The sequence below is a fragment of the Macaca thibetana genome, chromosome 3 (assembly GCF_024542745.1).
Source record: "Macaca thibetana thibetana isolate TM-01 chromosome 3, ASM2454274v1, whole genome shotgun sequence".
NCBI lineage: Eukaryota > Metazoa > Chordata > Mammalia > Primates > Cercopithecidae > Macaca > Macaca thibetana.
Window position 1 is genome coordinate 145,967,657 of NC_065580.1, and position 20,086 is coordinate 145,987,742.

General features: G+C 59.6%; 1 protein-coding gene across 3 annotated transcripts in view; it reads right to left on the reverse strand.

The window, feature by feature from the left end:
- PRKAR1B (protein kinase cAMP-dependent type I regulatory subunit beta) overlaps window positions 1–20,086 on the reverse strand; it is a 329,737-nt gene that overhangs the window by 39,417 nt on the left and 270,234 nt on the right. For all 3 annotated transcript variants that reach the window (XM_050784250.1, XM_050784249.1, XM_050784247.1), the window contains one exon: window positions 9,833–9,991. In XM_050784250.1, coding sequence (XP_050640207.1) covers window positions 9,833–9,991 — 159 coding nt within the window. The remainder of the gene's footprint in view (window positions 1–9,832; window positions 9,992–20,086) is intronic.

Here is a 20,086-nt window from a genome sequence, read left to right on the forward strand (position 1 = left end):
GAAGCTCAGAGGAGGAGCAGCGCCTTCCAGCCACCCTCCAGCCCTGTGGGGGGAAGCCGCCACAGACATCTCCTCTGCCCCATAAAACCTTCTGATCCCCACAGCCCGAGGAGGGTTCCAGGCCAGAGCCGTGCAGCTGCTTCCTCCATGACCCATGGGAAATGGAACAAATGTAACTTTGTTGACAGAGGTCACTAAGTTTGAGGGGAATTTGTTACGCAGCCACAGCTAACTGATACATCCAGGGAATTTGTTACGCAGCCACAGCTAACTAATACATCCAGCAAAATTTAATCCTAAGGGTTAGGATAGGCTAGGAAACCTAGGTTAGGATAGAAAACTATAAACTCTTCTGAGCCCTGCAGGCGGCTGCCAGGGACCCTCCCAGCTGCCACAATGCCTGGGGACAATGGTGAACAAGGGTCATTTATCCCACCTCCTAAACAACGTACGTAGGAAGGAGATGTCAGGAAAGAGAGATGGGCCGGACATGAGAAGCAAGACCCCTGACACTCAGAAGAGCCCCCCAAATGCCTGTCAGTCTCCCCAAACTTTCTTCTCCTGAGGGGTGCTGTTCAAAGCGTCTTCCCATCCACTCCAATCACTCACAGGAACAGAAATTGCAATCAAACACCACTTGGTGTTTACCGAGCGCCCTGGACAGGGGCAGGGGCTGTGCTCAGGGCTGTGCCCATCACATTGTCACAACTCAGAGGGCCAAGGAGGAGGAGAACGCGGAGGTGAGTGCTTCGGAGGAGTGCGTCTGAAGTTACCCACTGCCGTGGTGAAGTGGGGGTCTGCCCTAGCCCCGTCTCCAGGGCCTGCGCCTACCCACGGCCCCCTCTCCCTTCTCTTGATGCCACCCACAGCCAGATGCAAACTTGCTTGTGTCTCCCTTAAAATGGGACCCCTTGGGCACACCAAAAGTGGCTCCATCACATGGGAAAATGAGGGGCCACCACAGAGCCCCTTCCACAGTTGGGGGTGAGGAAGAGCAGCCCTGGGGACACAGTGAGCATAGGGGACGCAGCCCGCAGCCCTCCTGTGCAGCCCTCCTGGCTAGGATGGAGCGGGACTCCAGCTACTGGGGCAGGAGGCCCTGCAGGAGCGGAGCAGAGAATGAAGGAAGGGAGACGGATTGCTGCGGAAGGAAAACAGCTCAAGGGGGAAGGGCTGGAGGAAAGGCATGTGATGCTAAATGCCTGTCCCTGGAAAACTATGACAAAAATGCAAGCTCCAGTGATATGGGGGAGGAATGGTACACAAGTCCCCGAGGCACAGCGGTGACTTGTGTGGGGCTCAGGCCAGGTTTTTTCCAGTTGCTTATTCTGGACCCTGGCGGCGAGGCTGACCTTTCCCATGGGCACAGGCCATTTCCGGTAGCGTGGCCCTCCCCACTCACTCCCAAGCCTCCGTCAATGTCCAGAAACAGACTCGTAGAGCTGCGCCAACCTTCCCACTCACAGATCAGATGACTGAGCCCAGCAAAGGTGTGGCTTGAGCCCAACTTCCATGATGGGGATGAGGACCCTAAGGACACCCACCCTCCCCTGCTTTCCAGAGCCTCAGCATGGAGGACACCGTGGGAAGTTCACTCAACGTGGACAAGTTCAGGTCTGAATGTGTCACCTGCATCACTGTGCCCTGGTGAAATGAGACCATAAAAATCCCTGCCTTGCTGGGTCATGATGAGAACTGAGTCTCAACAAATGTTATGTTGCTGCTAATGGTTATGGTGGTGATGGTGGTGAGGACAGCCACAGTGATGACGACGATGGTGGTGGTGATGGTGATGATGGTGATGGTGATGAGGACAGCAGTAGTGATGGATAGTGATGGTAACAGTGGTGATGATGGTGGTGACAGTGACGGTGATGGTGCTGATGGTGGTGATAATGATGGTGACGGTGGTTATGATGATACTGATGGTGATAATGGTGATGGTATTGAGGATGTTGATGGTGATAATGATAATGGTGGTAGTGAGGATGGTGATGGTGATAATGGTAGTGATGATGGTGATGGTGGTGAGGATGGTGATGGTGGTGATGATGGTGATATTCACGGTGGTGAGAATGGTGGTGATGAGAATAGTGATGGTGAGGATGGTGATGGTGAGGATGGTGATAACAGTAATGGTGATGGTGATAACGGTGGTGATCATGGTGACAGCGATGGTGATAATGATGATAGTGGTAGTGAGGATGGTGATGGTGATAATGGTAGTGATGATGGTGATGGTGGTGAGGATGGTGATGGTGGTGATGATAATGGTGATAATGATGGTGGTAGTGAGGATGGTGATGGTGATAACGGTAGCAATGATGGTGATGTTGGTGAGGATAGTGACAGTGGTGATGGTGGTGGTGATGGTGATAATGGTGGTGATGGTGGTGGTGATAATGGTAGTGATGTTGGCAATGATGATAGTGATGGCAGGGGTGATAGTGGTGGTGATGATGGTGATGGTGATAGTGATGGTGATGATGGTGATAGTGATGGTGATGATGGTGATGGTGATAATGGTGGTGATGATCGTGATGGTGATAGTGATGGTGATGATGGTGATAGTGGTGGTGATGATGGTGATGGTGATAGTGATGGTGATGTGATGGTGATGGTGATAATGGTGGTGATGATGGTGGTGATAATGGTAGTGATGCTGGCAATGATGACAGTGATGGCAGGGGTGATAGTGATGGTGGTGATGATGGTGCTGACGGTGGTGATGGTGGCAATGATGATGGTGGTAGTGGTTCTTACTGGGTACATGAAAGTGTGCTGATGGGGAAAGTCAGGACATTGCAATTCCGACCCCAGCCTGCCCATGACTCCCCATACCCTTCATACCCTTGGACTAGTCTTGTCCTGTCTGGTCTTCGGTTTCCCCGTGACAAGAGTGGTTGAAATGAGCAGCTGTTCCCTGTGTCTCTGGCTTGGGCTCCTTCTCTGTCCCCCCAAATTCCTCACCACTGCTCCACTGGTGCCACATCCACCTTGGCCCTTGTCTGCCTCCCATTGACTTGCAGGGGGATGTCAGGTCCCTGAGCTCAGAAATGAGGTTAGACACCCGTGCAAACAGCTGCTGACCCAGCCCTAGTCCTCAGCAGCCTCCACCACTGCCAAGATTCCTCCTCCTCCCAGAAGGTGATGATGATAAGCATGGCTCACTACACTGAATGTTTCCCAGCGAACAGGCACCTCCCGAGATCCACACCTTCAGCTGGGCCTACTATCATCTCCACTCCAGGGAAGAAACAGAGGCTCAGGGCCGGTGTGGCCTGCCTGTGCCCCCTGGGCTGCCAAGCGGTGAGGCCAAGAACTGAAATGGGACAACCTTGTTCCAGAATCGATGCTCGCACGGCCAGACTCCACACCGTCCTGGAGACAGCAAGGTCACCTTGAACCTCCACTCACACACTCAGCACTTTGTCTGCTCTGGAAGAACAGAAGTGGCATCCACAGAGCACCTACTGTGTGCACGGCACCACACACCATCATTCTCCATCCTCACACGAGACTGGAGAAGTGCAGCTCAGCGCATGTAATGTGCCCAGGCTGCCTGGGACAGAGAGAGGAGCCGGGACGGTGCGGCCCCGGGTGTTGCTTTCATGCTGCCAATACCAAGCCCACGGCCCTGTGAGGGTCGGGCAGCTGGGGCAGCTCTGGACGTGTTCCATGGCACGGGGCTGCTTTCAGACGGAATCTGCTGCAGGGAGAAGGGGCCCGGCATCACGCAGAGAGAACCAGAAATGTCAGCGACCTGGGTCCCCGGGTCCTGCCTCCCCCGGTGCCTGGAGACCAGAAGACAGAGGTGGCTCTGGCACTCTGCTGTGCAGCCCCGCACCCTCTGGGACACTCTGAGAGGAGCGCGGCTCCCACGGCCCTGAGCACCCCCGGCCCGGTAAAGGGTGTGGAGCCAGAAGGGGACTCTGTCCTGAAATACACACACATCAGCACAGCACGGTGGGACTCTGTTGTCCAAGGCATGTGCAGGAGAGGAGAAGAGCCGCGGCTCAGAGCGCAGAGCTGACCATGGCTGCGGGCCTGGTTGGCACAGCTGCCCGTGCAGCCACCGGAAACCCGGCCCGGCGACACTGACCTCGCCACTCCAATGTGTGGCCCTGGCGTGCCCAGTCCAGGGGACCAAGAGACCAGCAAGGTGGGGGCGGGGCCCCGAGAGGCCGGCACTTGGGGAGAAAACAGCCCCAGGCCTTGCAAGTCACAGCAGACGCAGATGCAGGAAGTACAGGTATGAACCCAGGCCCTCCCCATACCCGGGTCTCAGTTTCTCCATCAGCTCCAGGTCAGAGCAGCACTAAAATGGCTGCGAGCCCCGATTTCAGAGTCCTGGGGGTGTCCTATCTTCCGCCAAAGCCCTCCCCAAGGTCCCCTCTTTGTGGCAAAAGTCCACAGCCCAGGAGGTCCGAGAAAACCTCAGGAACTTGGCCCAAGACCGAGACAGCGTAGACAGCACTTCTCCGCCCACTGCGGGTGCCTGAACAAACGGGGCTTCCTCAGTGACAACGGTCTTTTCGGAAACGCCAAGCCCAGGCCTGTCGGCAGCAGAAAAAGTGCCGCGTGTCTGCCCCAGAGAGCGGAGAGCGGGCCGGACGCCCGGGGCAGCGGCAGGCGCAATGACCCAGCCCAGGCCATTTTAGATTTCCGCCAGCCATGAAAAAAGCACTTCTTTTGAAAAATAATTTATAATTCACACTGACTGCCCAGCAATTACGCCCAGCCGGAGGAATGCAAAGCGTGTTTTGCCCAGGGAACCTCAGACATTAAAGCCGCGTGCGCCCATCCATCTCTCGCAGCGGGGAGACAGCTGAAGGCTGCCAGGGGCCCCCGGGGGAGGGCCCGGCCCCAAAGGCTGCCCCTTTTGGGATCATGTTCCTTCTGTGGCTGAGACGGTCAGTGAGGCGGGGCTGGGAGCTGACCTCTGAGCAGGCTGGTGGGCACTGGGACCCCCACATGAGGGCTCAGGAGTGTGTCTGCTGGCATCCCCGAGGGGGGCTTTGTGTGGGAGGAGGCAGGTGACCCCCATTTCCAGGTGCGAGGCTTCCTCAAGCCCACAGCACAGGGAGGGCGGGGGGCCTGGAAGTGGCTTCCTAACACCGATCCCACCCACTTCCCAGGAGTCAGCCCGGGGGCACAGGGCCTGGGTCGCAGTCTCAGTTCTGCCCCGTCTCGCCAGCACCTGCTTGGCCTCGGCTCCCACAGTTCTGTAACGAGGAGTCCGACCAAACTTCAGAAGCAGAGGTGGAAGGGAGGCCCCAGTCGCCCCCCAACCCCCCTCCCCCCGCTGTCTCCAAAAATGTCCCTGTCCCCTCCACACCCCAGGAGCTGGAGGTGTCAGAGCTGTGACCTGGGTGGCAGCAGGGTGGACAACAGCCCTCCAGGGGCCTGGGGATCTCTCCAGCACCTTCACACAGAAAGCCTGGAAAACTGGAGCATTGATAGCGGCTGCCAGGTGCAGCGGCTCAGACCTGTAATTCCAGCACTCTGGGAGGCCAAGGCAGGAGGATCGCCTGAGCTCGTGAGAGACCAGCTTGGGCAACATATCGAGACTTCACCTCTATTAACAGAAAAAAAATGGAAAATAAAAATACATACAGCAGCCACTCGTGACTGGCCCCTTCTGCAGCCTGCAGACGCACTGACAGTGGGGTGACATGGCTGGTGATGCCTGGCTGTCCCCACAATGGCCCCAGATGGCTGCATCACGGCCTCATCCCCTCGCACTTCAAAGCTGGGAGGAGCAGAGTCACGCCACAGCCACACACCCCCAAAGCCGTGAGGTGAAGCCCACCAGAAAGCCAGTCCCGGCTCCCACGCATGGCTGTGGGGGCAGCAACTTCAGTCTGAAGGCACCGCTGTGGAACCCAGCATGGCAGACCCCAGGGCCAGTGAGAAGAGGAAGAGGCCCAGGCAGGCAGAGTGGGGGTCTCGAGCTGTGAACAGCGCCCACTCTCCCTCCTGCCTGGGCCTCGTGAGGTGGACATGCCAGGCAGATCCCGGCTCTGGTCCCCCCATGGATCAGGGTCCCCCACGTGCACAGTGTGGGACCCTCAGCACGTCACATCTGCCTCAGAGCTCCTGAGCCCGCCGTCCTGCCCCTGAGTGAGGGTGCACACAGGCCCTCCCGGGCTGCCATGGCCTCACATGGACACTGTAGGGCACCAAGCCCGGGTCAAGGCTCGGGGACCCTCCGTGACCTTAGCAGCATCCTCAAGGCTACAAGTGACAAACTGCCTGTGCTGAGAAACGGAGAAGCCCCATACTCTCCTGGCCCCACTGGCTGTGCGGGGTCACTCTGGATACCGGTCAGCGGGGGCTGAGGAGCAGGGAGGGTCCAACCTCCGCCCCAGACTCAGGTTCCAAGGGGGTCTTGGGCTGCCCAGGCAAGTGGGTTCTGGATACCCCAGCACAGCCTCCACCTCAGAATTCTACATCCACTGCTTCCAAACGCTGGGGTCCTGGGTAAGGATCAGGGTGAACAGAGGACCCCAAAGCTTACAAGAAAGAAAAACCAGGCCAGGCACAGTGGCTCACACCTATAGTCCCAGCACTGTGGGAGGCTGAGGCGGGAGGATCACTTGAGTCCAGGAGTTCGAGACCAGCCTCGATGGCATAGTGAGACCCGGTCTCTACAAAAAAACAATTTTTTTAGATTAGTTGGGCATGGTAGCACACGCCTGTAGTCCCAGCTACTCGGGAGGCTAAGGAGGGAGGATGGCTTGAGCCAGGGAGGCGGAGGTTACAGTGAGCCAAGATTGCACCACTGTACTCCATCCTGGGTGACAGAGTGAGACCCTGTTTCAAAACAATTAAAAAGCAAAAAAGCAAGAAAGAAAAAGCAAGTCTGGGGAGTGCTGGCTCCAGGCTGGGCCCCTGCCTGGGAGCCTAGAGGTGGGGTCAACCCCATCCTTCCTCGGATAAAACGGGAAGCAGTGGAGGGAGCAGCCTCCCAGATCAGACACTCTGGGATCCTAAACTGGAGTCAGAGTTCACATTTTGGGCAGTGATCCGCTTCCTGGAGACACCAGACCGGGTCTCCCACGTCCCCCGCATCCCCCCATGTCCCAGCTCGGGGCTAAGGCAGAAACAGGAGCAGTGTGAGGAGCTCGGGGCCGAGACAGAAACAGACACCATCCTGCAAGTGCTCCCGTCCAAACCGGCCCTGCGCGGCCAGCTATTCTTAGCTCACAGGACCCAAAATTAAAACAGAGGAAGCGCCAGCTCCCTCCGCGGTTTGGGAACTTCCCTGAATATAAGGTTCCAACCACAAAAATCCCACAGCCGGGAGCGACAGGGCGTCAAGGATGGCGAGGAAACGGCTTATGCAACGCCGGGCCAGGTGCGCCCAGAGGAGACGGGAACCGCTGTGCCCTCTTCCTGCCCCAAAACCACTCCAGCCCCTCTCGGAGGGAGGGTCTCAGGGGACCCCTCCCAGGCGGCAACAGAGGCCTCCCGGTAAAGGCAGAGGAGTGAGCGGGTTCAGACAGAAGAGAGAACGTGGGACTCCTCTGAGGAGGCTGCATCTCACCTGCTCTGTGTACTGAGGTATCCCCAGCAGTGCGGGAGCCCCAGGCCCAGGGCGGGCACCCAAGCAATGTCCCATAGATGCATGAATGATGAGCTCATGAGGGGCAGAGCCTGATGAAACAGCGGTCCCAAAAACTGTGCAAACACGCCATCCACAAAACACAAGAGCCGGCATCGCCGTGGGCCGGGACAGGCCGGCACCAGCAGGACATGGTCTCGGCCCATGACCATCAAATCCTCGTTCCCCAATCAGAGGCCACACTCCTGAGAGGGAAACCCGGGGCTGCACTTGCTCTCCCAGCTCACGGGGCTCTGTCCTAAACCATCCCACGGGACTCTCCCCAGGCCTCCCCTTGGGCGTCCTGGAACTGCGGCTCCCTCCTTAGGAATCACACCGGCCCAGGCAGGCCTCGGGCACGGAGTGGAGGGAACCATCCCAGGGAGGGGATGGAGGAGAGGCCGAGGACCCCAGCAACACCCACCTGGCTCACCCCCTCCTCGGCCGGGCTGGACCCCGGGACCCCAGGCCCCGAAGGAGAGGGCTCGGAGCAGACGCTGTCCGGGGCTGCCTCGGCAATAAGCCCACTGCCACCAGGTTCTGCTGCGTCACCCCCGACCAGCTCAGGGGACCCCGGCCCGGCAGTCATGGCTGGGTAAGGACCGAGTGGAGGGGTGCGGCCGCCCAAACCACAGGTGCTGGCCCCTGGAGGCCTCTGCCCAGCGATGGGACAGAAGGAGCTGAGGACGAGACCTGAGGCCATAAGGGGACCCCCCCAAACTATGAAGGAACCCCAAGACCATGGGGGATCCCAAGACCATGAGGGGACCCCAAACTATGAGGGGATCCCCCAGACCATGAGGAGACCCCCTAGATGAAAAGGGGACCCCAAACCATAAGGGGACCCCCAGATCATGAGGGGACTCCCCCAGACCATGAGGGGACCCCAAGACCATGAGGGGACCCCAAATTATGAGGGGATCCCCTAGACCATGAGGAGACCCCCAAACCACAAGGGGACCCCAAACTACAAGGGTACTGCAGACCATCAGGGGACCCCAAGACCACTGTGGCAGGCCCAGAGCTTCCCAGGACAAATGGCCTCACAGGCTACCCTCACTGGATGGCCCCAAGCTGGCCCAGGGAACTGGGCCCATGTCAGCTCTGGTCACTGCTGCTCTCAAGCTCCCACCATGGCTCCCGTGCACTCTGACAGCATGATTCCTGCAGAGGCTGCAGGTCCCCAGCCTGGAGCCCTCCCCGCCCTCTCTGGACAACACCTCACTGCCCCATTCGAGAAGGCCTCCTCATCCACACAGCTCCGCAGCCCCGGACCAGGCCTGTGCTGCTGTCCCTCAACGCTAGCAGTCCTGAGCTGCTTCTGGCACTCGGGAGTCCTGCCCCAAGGCTCTGCTCAATGCCGCCTTATCAGGGGGTCTCTGAGGCCCCTCCACGGAACAGCAGCCCCGCCCACCACTCTGTCTGCCTCCACCTGCTTCTCAGCGTGGTCCTTCTGCGCAGGCATTGTCCTCTGGGGCTGGGTGCTCATGGCCACCTCCACCAGGACAAGACTCCAGGTGCCCTGCCTGTGATCCCCATGCACCTGCACCCAGAACAGGGCCTGGCAGGTGGCGTGTGTGCAGGGAGGGCGTAGACGGTTCTCTCCCTGGAAAGGGTCCTCCCCCGGCTCCCCAAGCGCTCACCTCCAGGAGCCCCTGCAAACACCAGCTGTGGCAGCTAAACTGGCCCATAGGCCCCTACCGCCTACGGCAAGCACAGGCATACACACGCGTGTGCACACAGCACACACCGTACAGGGTACACGGCTCAGAGTACATTTGGCTGCATATACAAAAAAAAAAAAAGCTAAAAGCCCAAGCGTCAGTCCCCACACACAGGAAGCCTCGGGGTGAGCAGCCACCGTGTCAGCAGGCAGCCACGCCTCACACCTCTTTGCTCTGCCACCATGGCGAGTGGGTTTCACACTCCAAGTCACCTCCTGGCCCAATATGGCAGCTGGAGCGCCAGCCATCACGACCACAGTCCAGACAGTGGGAAGGAGAAAGGGGAGGACAGTGAAGGGGCCTCCCCGGCCACCTGCCTATCTTCTAAGAAGCTTCCAGAATCCCTCCACCCCTTTCCACTCCTCTCACAGGCCAGATCTGTCAGGGAGGCTGGAAAGCGACTTTTCTCCAGGTGCGTCCCCACCTTGAATAGAGCCAGGGTTCCCAGGGACGCCTGGCTGAGGTAGGTGTTGGCCCTCTCTGTGCTCAGGCACCAACTCACCATGAGGATGCGGCGGTAGCTGTCCCGGTCGATCCCCCAGAGCTTGAGATCCGTCTTGGCTCTCACGGTCGCGGCCCTGGGGGTGCCGTAGATGAGCGCCAGCTCCCCGAAGCTGCCTCCCTCGCTGATGTTGGTCACCCACTCTCCGTTCACGTACACCTTTGGGGAGCGAGAGAGAGAAGTGTCACAAGGGCCAGGCAGGGTAAGCTCCTCTGCACCCCGGGCAGCAAGGCCCCCCTTAGCTCTCTCCAGAAAGGGGTTCCTGCAGGGCGGGGCACAAATCCTTTTGCTTGTGGGCAGAACCCTGCATTCCCCAGCAATGGGCCTGTGGACCCCAGTGCCCACCCCAACCCCAGCAGTGCTGGGAGCCGCAGTGGGACAGCATCAGACCCCCACGGCAGGAAGGCCCCGAGCCGCCAGTGCCGATGAGACAACCACACCAGAGGCAGAAGCACCCGGTCCCCAGCCTGCCTCCCAGGCAGTGTCTGATTCAATTCATCAGCTTCTCACTTAGCCTGTCTGGGCCTCAGTTTCCCTAGCTGCACCATGAGGAGCCTGTGATCCCCACGGGGCTCTGTTCTGGGGCCCCATCTGCTTCCTCTCCACCCCAGGCCATTCCTCTGTCCCCCCTCCATCGGCACACACCACGGGGTCCTGACGGAGCTGGGCGGCCTCAAGTGCAGACCTCTCCTGCCAGGGTCTCCCTCCCTACGGGCAGGGCCTGAGCTCCTCGGGCTGGAGTCTGAATGGGTGCCCTATGGCTGGGCACCAAAGCCGAGCTGCGCCTGGGAAGGAGCCCAGACAAGATTCCCTTTCAGCCCGCGTGGGCCGCCGCCCCAACACAGGGCGCCTACTATGCATTGACCATCACAGTCGGGTCCGTGCAAGAATAGTGCAGATTGTTTATTATGCAGTGATTATGCAGATTCAGTTACTATAAATTGACACAATACGTGCTTTATCCCCCCTGTGTGTCAATGAGCTTAAAGAATAGTTCCCATTGGCAAAGCAGTTCCCACTGGTTGCATATCGGGAAAGAATGGATTGCGATGAATCATGGAATCAATTCTTACTGAAATCAATGACTCATTATTTGGATAATAACTGAGGCACAGAGTCTTCTCTCTGAAAGAAAAGGCCACGCAGGTGTAACTCCACAATTAGGTGCAAGCAAGCGCTGGGGAGAACTGGTCAACCACGAACATTCGTGGGCACAGGGACGACCACTGAGCAAAGGCAGACTCCACCTGGCGGGGATGTGGCGATCACCTCCACCTGGCCCGCCAGGCTCCCCAGCTCCTGGAGGGAGGCTAGAGCAGGAATACAGGGCAGAAGAAGCACCAGCTTCCCCCCAGTGATCCCCTCCAGGAATCAGAAGACAGCCGTTCATCCACGGAGCCAGGGAGCGCCCACCTGGGCGTGCAGGGATACGTGGAGGGGGCAGCAACACCAGCATTTTAGGGGCAAGGGGACCTCAGAGAACGCCCTCCAGAACCTCTGCCTCTTGCTTCTCAAAGGGGACCCGGAGCTGGGGAAGGGCCTGGGATGGCCTCTGGGCACAGTCTGGCCTCCCACCTTATGGCGGACACTCCCACGTTGCCTAAGTTTTTGTAAAAACCAGTTTATGGAGGCAGAACTTGCAAATAGGAACGTGCCCACCTCGTGTGCAGCCCGGTGAGTTTCATATCGCTCAGATGGGGGGGGGGGGGCTCCACAAACTCCCAGGGGACTCTTCCCCAGAGGGATCCGGAGCTCACCCCGTGGGTCTCACAGTGTCTGTCCGTGCTGCGGCAGACGGACTCCAGGGTGCACAGCACATTGTGCAGCCAGGAGCATCCCCATACTGACATGCACGCCTGGGGTGGCACTCGCCGCTGGCTCAGCGTCAGCAGGCATTCTGCACCGAACGCCGTCACCCTCCAGTACCCTCTGCACCAAACATCATCGCCCTCCCTCCATCACCCTCCGCACCAAACACCGTTCCAACGGGGCACCTCCCTCCAGCACCCTCCACACCAAACACCATCACTCTCCAGTACCCTCCGCACTAAACACCATCACCCTCCAGCACCCTCTAAACACCATCACCCTCCAGCACCCTCCACACCAAACACCACCACCCTCCAGCACCCTCCGCACCAAACACCATCACCCTCCAGTACCCTCCACGCCAAACACCATCACCCTCCAGTACCCTGCACGCCAAACACCATCACCCTCCAGTACCCTGCAAACCAAACACCATCACCCTCCAGCAACCTCCGCACCAAACACCATCACCCTCCAGCACCCTCCGCACCAAACACCATCACCCTCCAGTACCCTCCGCACCAAACACCACCACCCTCCAGCACCCTCCGCACCAAACACCATCACCCTCCAGCACCCTCTAAACACCATCACCCTCCAGCACCCTCCGCACAAAACACCATCACCCTCCAGCACCCTCCGCACCAAACACCATCACCCTCCAGCACCCTCCGCACCAAACACCACCACCCTCCAGCACCCTCCACATGGAACACCATCACCCTCCAGCACCCTCCGCACCAAACACCATCACCCTCCAGCACCCTCCACACCAAACACCATCACCCTCCAGCACCCTCCACACTAAACACCGTTCCAACAGGGGCCCCGCCCTCCAGCGCCCTCCACACTTCTGTTCCCATGCAGGGGCCTCCTGCTGAGCCATGAGAGCAGTGTGGACTCAGAAGATGTGAACCTGAGGTCAGCAGGAGTTTGCTTGACACGGGAGAGCCAGGGAGGCGGGTGACATCTTATGCCCAAGGAGGTGAGTGAGCCTCTTGCCCCTTCAGGGGCCCCTCTCGAATGGCTGCTCAGGCAAGTGGCAGGACACTCCCCTCCCTTGGCAAAGAGCACGGGGGCCCTGGGAGCAGAGAAGGGTGAGTCTGCACAGAGCCAGCCCGGGACGGCCGCACCTCCCACCTTTCTGGGGTTCTGCCCCAAAGGGGGATCCATGGCTGCTGTGGCCGCAGGCAGGACCCGAGGAAGCTGGGCCTGGACACACTGCCCGTGAGGCCCGGAGAAGCCCATGGCCTCCAAGAGCTCCGTCTGCAGCCTCAGAGGAAACCATTGTGCGGGTCCCACAGACGGCCAGGGCCACACTGTGCTCGGCCGCCCGGAGGACAAAGGGGCCATCCTTCTCAGGACACTGGTCACTGTCACCGCTCCCGGCACAGTGCGGGCCCCACCCCCGCTGGTACGCATAGGGGCTACTTCTTGTTGTTGTGTCTCAGTTTTTTTTGTTTTCTCTTCCCTTTTTTTTTTCTTTTTGAGACAGAGTTTCGCCCTTGTTACTGAGGCTGCAGTGCAATGGTGCGATCTCGGCTCACCGCAACCTCCGCCTCCCAGGTTCAAGCAATTCTCCTGCCTCGGCCTCCTGGATTACAGACACCTGCCCCACCACGCCCGGCTAATTTTGCATTTTTAGGAGAGACGGGGTTTCTCCATGTTGGCCAGGCTGATCTCAAACTCCTGACCTCAGGGGATCCACCGGCCTCGGCCTCCCAAAGTGCTGGGATTACAGGCGTGAGCCACGGCACACGCCTTCTTTTATTTTAAAAGAAGAAACGATGCCCCTGCGGGGCAGCATTTACACTCCACCATCACTGCAGCTTCTCTGGCTGAGCGCTGAGCTCACACCCGGCTCTGCCCTGCCCCCGCCCACCTTCACTCGCTCACCCTGTGTTTAGAAGTAGATGGTGGGGTGGGGGTGCCAGGGGCTGGGGCAGGTGCACGGGCAGGGAGTGTGTAATGTGGACAGACCCTCATTTTAAGAAGACAAGAACATTCTGGAAATGGACAGTGGTGACGGTTATAAAATAACATGAGGCCGGGCGCGGTGGCTCAAGCCTGTAATCCCAGCACTTTGGGAGGCCGAGACGGGCGGATCACGAGGTCAGGAGATCGAGACCATCCTGGCTAACACGGTGAAACCCCGTCTCTACTAAAAAATACAAAAAACTAGCCAGGCGAGGTGGCGGGCGCCTGTAGTCCCAGCTACTCGGGAGGCTGAGGCAGGAGAATGGCGTAAACCCGGGAGGCGGAGCTTGCAGTGAGCTGAGATCGCACCACTGCACTCCAGCCTGGGCGACAGAGCGAGACTCCGTCTCAAAATATAAATAAATAAAATAACATGAATATGCTTAATGCCACCGAACTGCAAAATGGTTAGAATGATCAATGTGCATCTTTTACTACAATTAAAGTAGGGCCGAGGGTGGTGGCTCACACCTGTCATCACACACTTTGGGAAGCCCAGCCAGAAGGATTGCTTGAAGCCAGGAGTCTGAGACCAGCCTGGGCAACATAGCAAGACCCCACCTCTACAAAAAAACTTTTAAATTAGCTGGACGTGGTGGTGCACAGCTGTAGCCCCGGCTTCTTGGGAGGATTGCTTGAGCCCAGGAGTTCAAGGCTGCAACGAGCTATGATCGCGCCACTGCACTCCAGCCTGGGTGACAGAGCTAGACTCCATCTCAAAAAAATAAAAAAAGAAGTGTAAAAACACAGAACACAAGACACACCCTGAATAACATCCGATCAGATCGCAAAGCTGAGGCGCCCTGCTCTGGGATCACCAAGCCGAGGTACCCTGCTCCAGGGTACACCCAGCTGCCTGGCAGTGCAACCTGGCCCCCCAGAAACAGCTCCTCCCCCAGACGTGTTGTGTGAAACCGAGGGAAGCCTGGGATGGCCAACGTCAGCGGGGTCGACGTGATGCCAGGGATGGGGAGCAGAAGGAGGGAGTCCTGGAACAACAGGGGCCCGAAAACAATTCGGGGAAGACTCGAGCCCCAAACAGGGCTTGGAAGGGAGCTACGTTCCCGGGCTCGTGAAGTCAGCAGCTGAGTGTCCTTTTAAGCAGAAATGCTATGTTCCATGAATAAAATACATTGGAAGATATTTTTATACTTAGAAAAATGGATTATAGCTCTTGGCAACACACAGATAGCAGCAGGCACTTTTGGAGTCTCTGGAAAACCATAATTTAAACCGAACCTGGTGCTCTTGGCAGTTGGTCACCTGGCCGTCCCCCTGAGGCGCCGCTGGTCAGAGGGCAGTGTCCACCCTGCAGAAGCGGGTGACGTCCACCTCCAAGCCCTGCTGGCTTAAAGGGTCAGGGCCGGGTCCTTCAGAGGACGGCTTCCTGCTGGGCCTCGGGCACTTGGCCGGGCGCAGTGACATGCCCATGGCAACCGGCCATCCCTTCCCGCCACCCGGAATAAAACCAGGGTCCCGCTAGCCTCAGGAACCCACTCGGACCCCGGGTAGCCCTAGTCCTGCAGCCCCGAACCCGGGGTATATCCATTTCATCGCCCCAGGGAGGCAACTGAGAGAAACCAGCAAACAAAACACAGCACCCAGGGTTCACACAGCAGCTGGACAGGGCTGCCTGGAGCTGCCATGCGGCTGTTCCCCTGGGGGCTGTAATAACAGTAATTATTATAATACATATGCCCATAACTCACCCGGGCTACCCGACATGCCACTTTTTTATTCCAGATTCCTGACTGAGCATCCTTTGATTTCCTTAAATGTGGGCTTCACCCACACGGGCCCTGCGGGTTTACCCTGCAGGCGAAGGGCCTCCCACATCACAGGGGGCCCCCGCAGGCAGCTCCTGTGCCTGGCCCCACCCAGCCCCGCCGGGCACTCCCTGCCGCCCACCTCTGCCCTGGCTGGAAAATCTGAGATTGACAGAGGTGCTTGGTGTTCGTGCACAGCCGCCCGGGACTCAGGGTATGGTCCCCACAAGTCACAGTCGTTTCCCGCGGGGGGCCCGGCCGTCCCACATTAGCCTGTAGCCAGGAAGTGGGCATCCACCCATGGGGCTCAGACATCCTGGCTCTGGCGCGCCGGGTCCAGCAGGGGCCTTAAAGCTGACTCTGTGCCTGACCCAGGGCTGGGGAAGGGGCAGGGACGGGCGGTGGCGGGGAGGGGGAAGGAGAGGGATTTGCCAGGATAATATATTTGGGGAACTCCAGTTACACCAGGGTGACCTCACTCTTTCCTTTCTCAAAATCGCCTCCCAACGTCCCTGAGCCTGGAAAGAAGCCAGCCAGGACGCCACGACGCCTCGCGTCTGAGAGAAAACCATCTCCCCTCCATTCAGGCTTCAGCCCCGACCCCACGCTAACCGGGCCAGGGCCGGGGCTGGGGCTGGGAGGGGATGCTGTGAGCTCAGGGCTGGAGGAAACGGTCGCTGCTTTGAAGTGGCTCCAGGACCGGCCTCTCCCACTGCCCTGTCATGTACGAGTTACATGTACGAGTTACAGACGGTGGCAGGGGGAGCCGGGAGGGGGGTCTGTCCTGCTGGAAGGACGCAGGGAAGGGAGATGCCTCACTGAGTTCAGAGGTGGAGAGGTGGGTGCAAGGAGGAGGAGGAGGTCCCGCCAAGACGCCGAGTGCCAGGTCGGCCGGGACAGCAACACCTCCCAGCCCCTTTGCTGAGGTCCTGGCCCAGGTGGGGCTCCCAGGAGCCTGGAGGCCAACAGCAGAAAGACGGGGACCTAATCCCTCTGGCAGTCCCAGCCCCCAGCCCCTCACACCCTCGCCTCTCCCAGGAAGTCCTCAGCACGCTGCCGGCTGGGGCCTGATGCGGGGGCAGGAGGGTGGCCACGCATACTGAGGATTAGGACAAGCCTGGGGCATGGGTGGTGGGCGTTTCCTCTGCGGGGCCAACAAGGCTCTTGTGGTGCGTGTGTTGGGGACATGAGATGGGGTAGGGAAGCTGCCAGGCGGCCAATGGGTTCCTGAACGAAGGGGCACAGGAGCCGCGGGGACAGAGGCCCCATCACCCTACAGCAGGTGCCAAGAGCAGAACCTCAGGAGGGTTATCTCAGTCTCCCCGGCAGCGGTAAGCTCTGTTCGTTTTTCTGAGTAATATGGAAATGGCATGGCTCAGCCACACAAGGGCCTGGGCAAAGGTCACGGCCAGCAAAGAACACAGCCTGGGTCCTCTGAGTCCCGAGTCCACGCGGTCCTGACCCGTCCACTACCCTCCTTGAGACACAACAAGTTAGGCGGGAACACACCCTCGGCGCCCCATGTGGGTTTCAGCCTCCATGAGGGAATTCTGGGTAAAGGGTTTGTCTCTTCCACATCTGTTCATTTAGGAGAAGTAAAGAATGTGGAAAACAGAATTCCTGTGGGTGGCCTCAACCCCAAGCTCTGCTGATGCAAACTGGCACCTTGAAGATGTCTTTGGAATTTAATTGGAGATGTGAATGACATCGGGAGACACAGAAGAGGGAGAGGCATTCCACAGGGGAGGAAAGGCCTCCGTGGGGACCTATGGGGCTCCCAGGCCCACTGCGGGGAGGCCTGGTCCCTGGTCATCTGTCAAGGTCAGTATCTATCGAAGCCCAGCCGCAGATAGATGAGCTGGGCCTGGCGGGGTCTTGTGGGATGCGTAGGAGTTCGTGAGGCAGAGCAGGAATGAGAGCAGAGGGGACAGGAGGGGCAGAACCACGGTCAGGACATTCATTGGCTAATTTCCTGTTCTTGGTCCCTCTCCCCCATTAAGCCACAACCTCCCCCACACCAGAGCAGGCACCAGGTCCTCCCCATCACAAGTGCCAGGCATAAAGCAGGCACTCAATAAACATCCAGGAAGGAGATGGCAGGGGAGGAGGTGACATGATGACTCCAGGACCCAGAGTAGAGAGGGATGGAGGAGGAGGTAACACCAGGACCCAGAGTGGAGAGGGCAGGGGAGAAGGTGACACCAGGACCCAGAGTGGAGGGGATGAGGGAGGAGGTGACACCGGGACCCAGAGTAGAGAGGGTGGGGGAGGAGGTGACACCAGGACCCAGAGTGGAGAGGGCAGGGAAGAAGGTGACACCAGGACCCAGAGTGGAGGGGATGAGGGAGGAGGTGACACCGGGACCCAGAGTAGAGAGGGTGGGGGAGGAGGTGACACCAGGACCCAGAGTGGAGAGGGCAGGGGAGAAGGTGACACCAGGACCCAGAGTGGAGAGGGCAGGGAAGAAGGTGAAACCAGGACCCAGAGTGGAGGGGATGAGGGAGGAGGTGACACCAGGACCCAGAGTGGAGGGGATGGGGGAGGAGGTGACACCAGGACCCAGAGTGGAGAGGGCAGGGGAGGAGGTGACACCAGGACCCAGAGTGGAGGGGAAGGGGGAGGAGGTGACACCGGGACCCAGAGTGGAGGGGATGGGGGAAGAGGTGACACTAGGACCCAGAGTGGAGGGGATGAGGGAGAAGGTGACACCAGGACCCAGAGTGGAGGGGAAGGCGGAGGAGGTGACACCGGGACCCAGAGTGGAGGGGATGGGGGAGGAGGTGACACCGGGACCCAGAGTGGAGAGGGCAGGGGAGAAGGTGACACCAGGACCCAGAGTGGAGGGGATGAGGGAGGAGGTGACACCAGGACCCAGAGTGGAGAGGGCAGGGGAGAAGGTGACACCAGGACCCAGAGTGGAGAGGGCAGGGGAGAAGGTGACACCAGGACCCAGAGTGGAGGGGATGAGGGAGGAGGTGACACCGGGACCCAGAGTGGAGAGGGCAGGGGAGAAGGTGACACCAGGACCCAGAGTGGAGGGGATGGGGGAGGAGGTGACACTAGGACCCAGAGTGGAGGGGATGAGGGAGAAGGTGACACCAGGACCCAGAGTGGAGGGGATGGGGGAGAAGAAGACACCAGGACCCAGAGTGAAGGGAATGGGGGAGGAAGTGACACCGGGACCCAGAGTGGAGGGGATGGGGGAGGAGGTGACACTGGGACCCAGAGTGGAGGGGATGAGGGAAGAGGTGACACCGGGACCCAGAGTGGAGGGGATGAGGGAAGAGGTGACACCAGGACCCAGAGTGGAGGGGATGGGGGAGGAGGTGACACCGGGACCCAGAGTGGAGGGGATGGGGGAGGAGGTGACACCGGGACCCAGAGTGGAGGGGATGGGGGAGGAGGTGACACCGGGACCCAGAGTGGAGGGGATGGGGGAGGAGGTGACACCGGGACCCAGAGTGGACGGGATGGGGGAGGAGGTGACACCGGGACCCAGAGTGGACGGGATGGGGGAGGAGGTGACACCGGGACCCAGAGTGGAGGGGATGGGGGAGGAGGTGACACCGGAACCCAGAGTGGAGGGGATGGGGGAGGAGGTGACACCGGGACCCAGAGTGGAGGGGATGGGGGAGGAGGTGACAATGGGACCCAGAGTGGAGAGGGCAGGGGAGAAGAAGACACCAGGACCCAGAGTGGAGAGGGCAGGGGAGGTGACACGGTGACACCAGGACCCGGAGTGTGAACTGGAAGAGGGCCTGTGAGTAGCATGAGATTTGGGGCTGGGGAAAGCGGTGGGTACAGTCAGGAACCCGCCCATCCCACACCTCCTGCAGAGGCGGCTCTGCCCTCAGCACTGCTGACCACTGAGCAGGCCTAGGTTGCCAGGGTCTCTCTGGGATCAGGCCTGCCCCGTCTGCTGGGGGCTCAGCCCCATTCCCTGCAGCCCCCCATCAGGCCCTGGTGTCTGGATGCCGGGCACAACGGGGCCACCTCCTGGGATGAGCCCAGGCCCCAGGACGATGCCCGGCTGGGATGCTGGCCGCATCCTCCTCTGTCTTCTCTATTTCCTGGGCTGGGCTTTTTTTAAACTCAAAGCAAAGCCAGCAGGAGATGACTCTGTGGCCTGGCAGCCGAGTCCAGGGTTGACCCGCCAGTGCCGCCCTCCAGCCTTCCCCCTCCACACTTCCTCTGTGGCCAGGCAGTCCCCGGGACCTTTGGCACCTGCCTCAGTTTCCGTCTTTGGGGGAGATAGGAGCACCCCACTCCCTGACAAAAAGGTCTGCCCCAGAGGCCCGGTCTAGGGGCCCAGCCCGTGGGTTCCGGCTCAGGACAGAGCACACCAGGGAGAAGAGAAACCGGCTCTTTTCCCGCCTGTGCGGGCCGGGCCTGAGGCGCCCCTCGCGGGGAGGTGGGACCCCTGAGTCATTTCCTGTGCTATCAGCTCCGGAACACAGCGGGCCTGCTCAGGTTCCCAGAAACACGGCGCGATGGGGGACAGACTGCGGCTGCCACGGAAACAAATGAGAAAATGCCCTCCCCGGAATAGCGTGGCCTGGACAGAGGCACAGCCACCGGAGGACAAACCCCAAAATAGCTCGTGCCGGGCAGCGGGGGATGGCATTGCCTGCACAGCAGAGCACGGAGGCCGCCTCCCAGGGCAGGTGGGCAAGGAGAAGGGCAGCCAGGCATCCCAGACCCA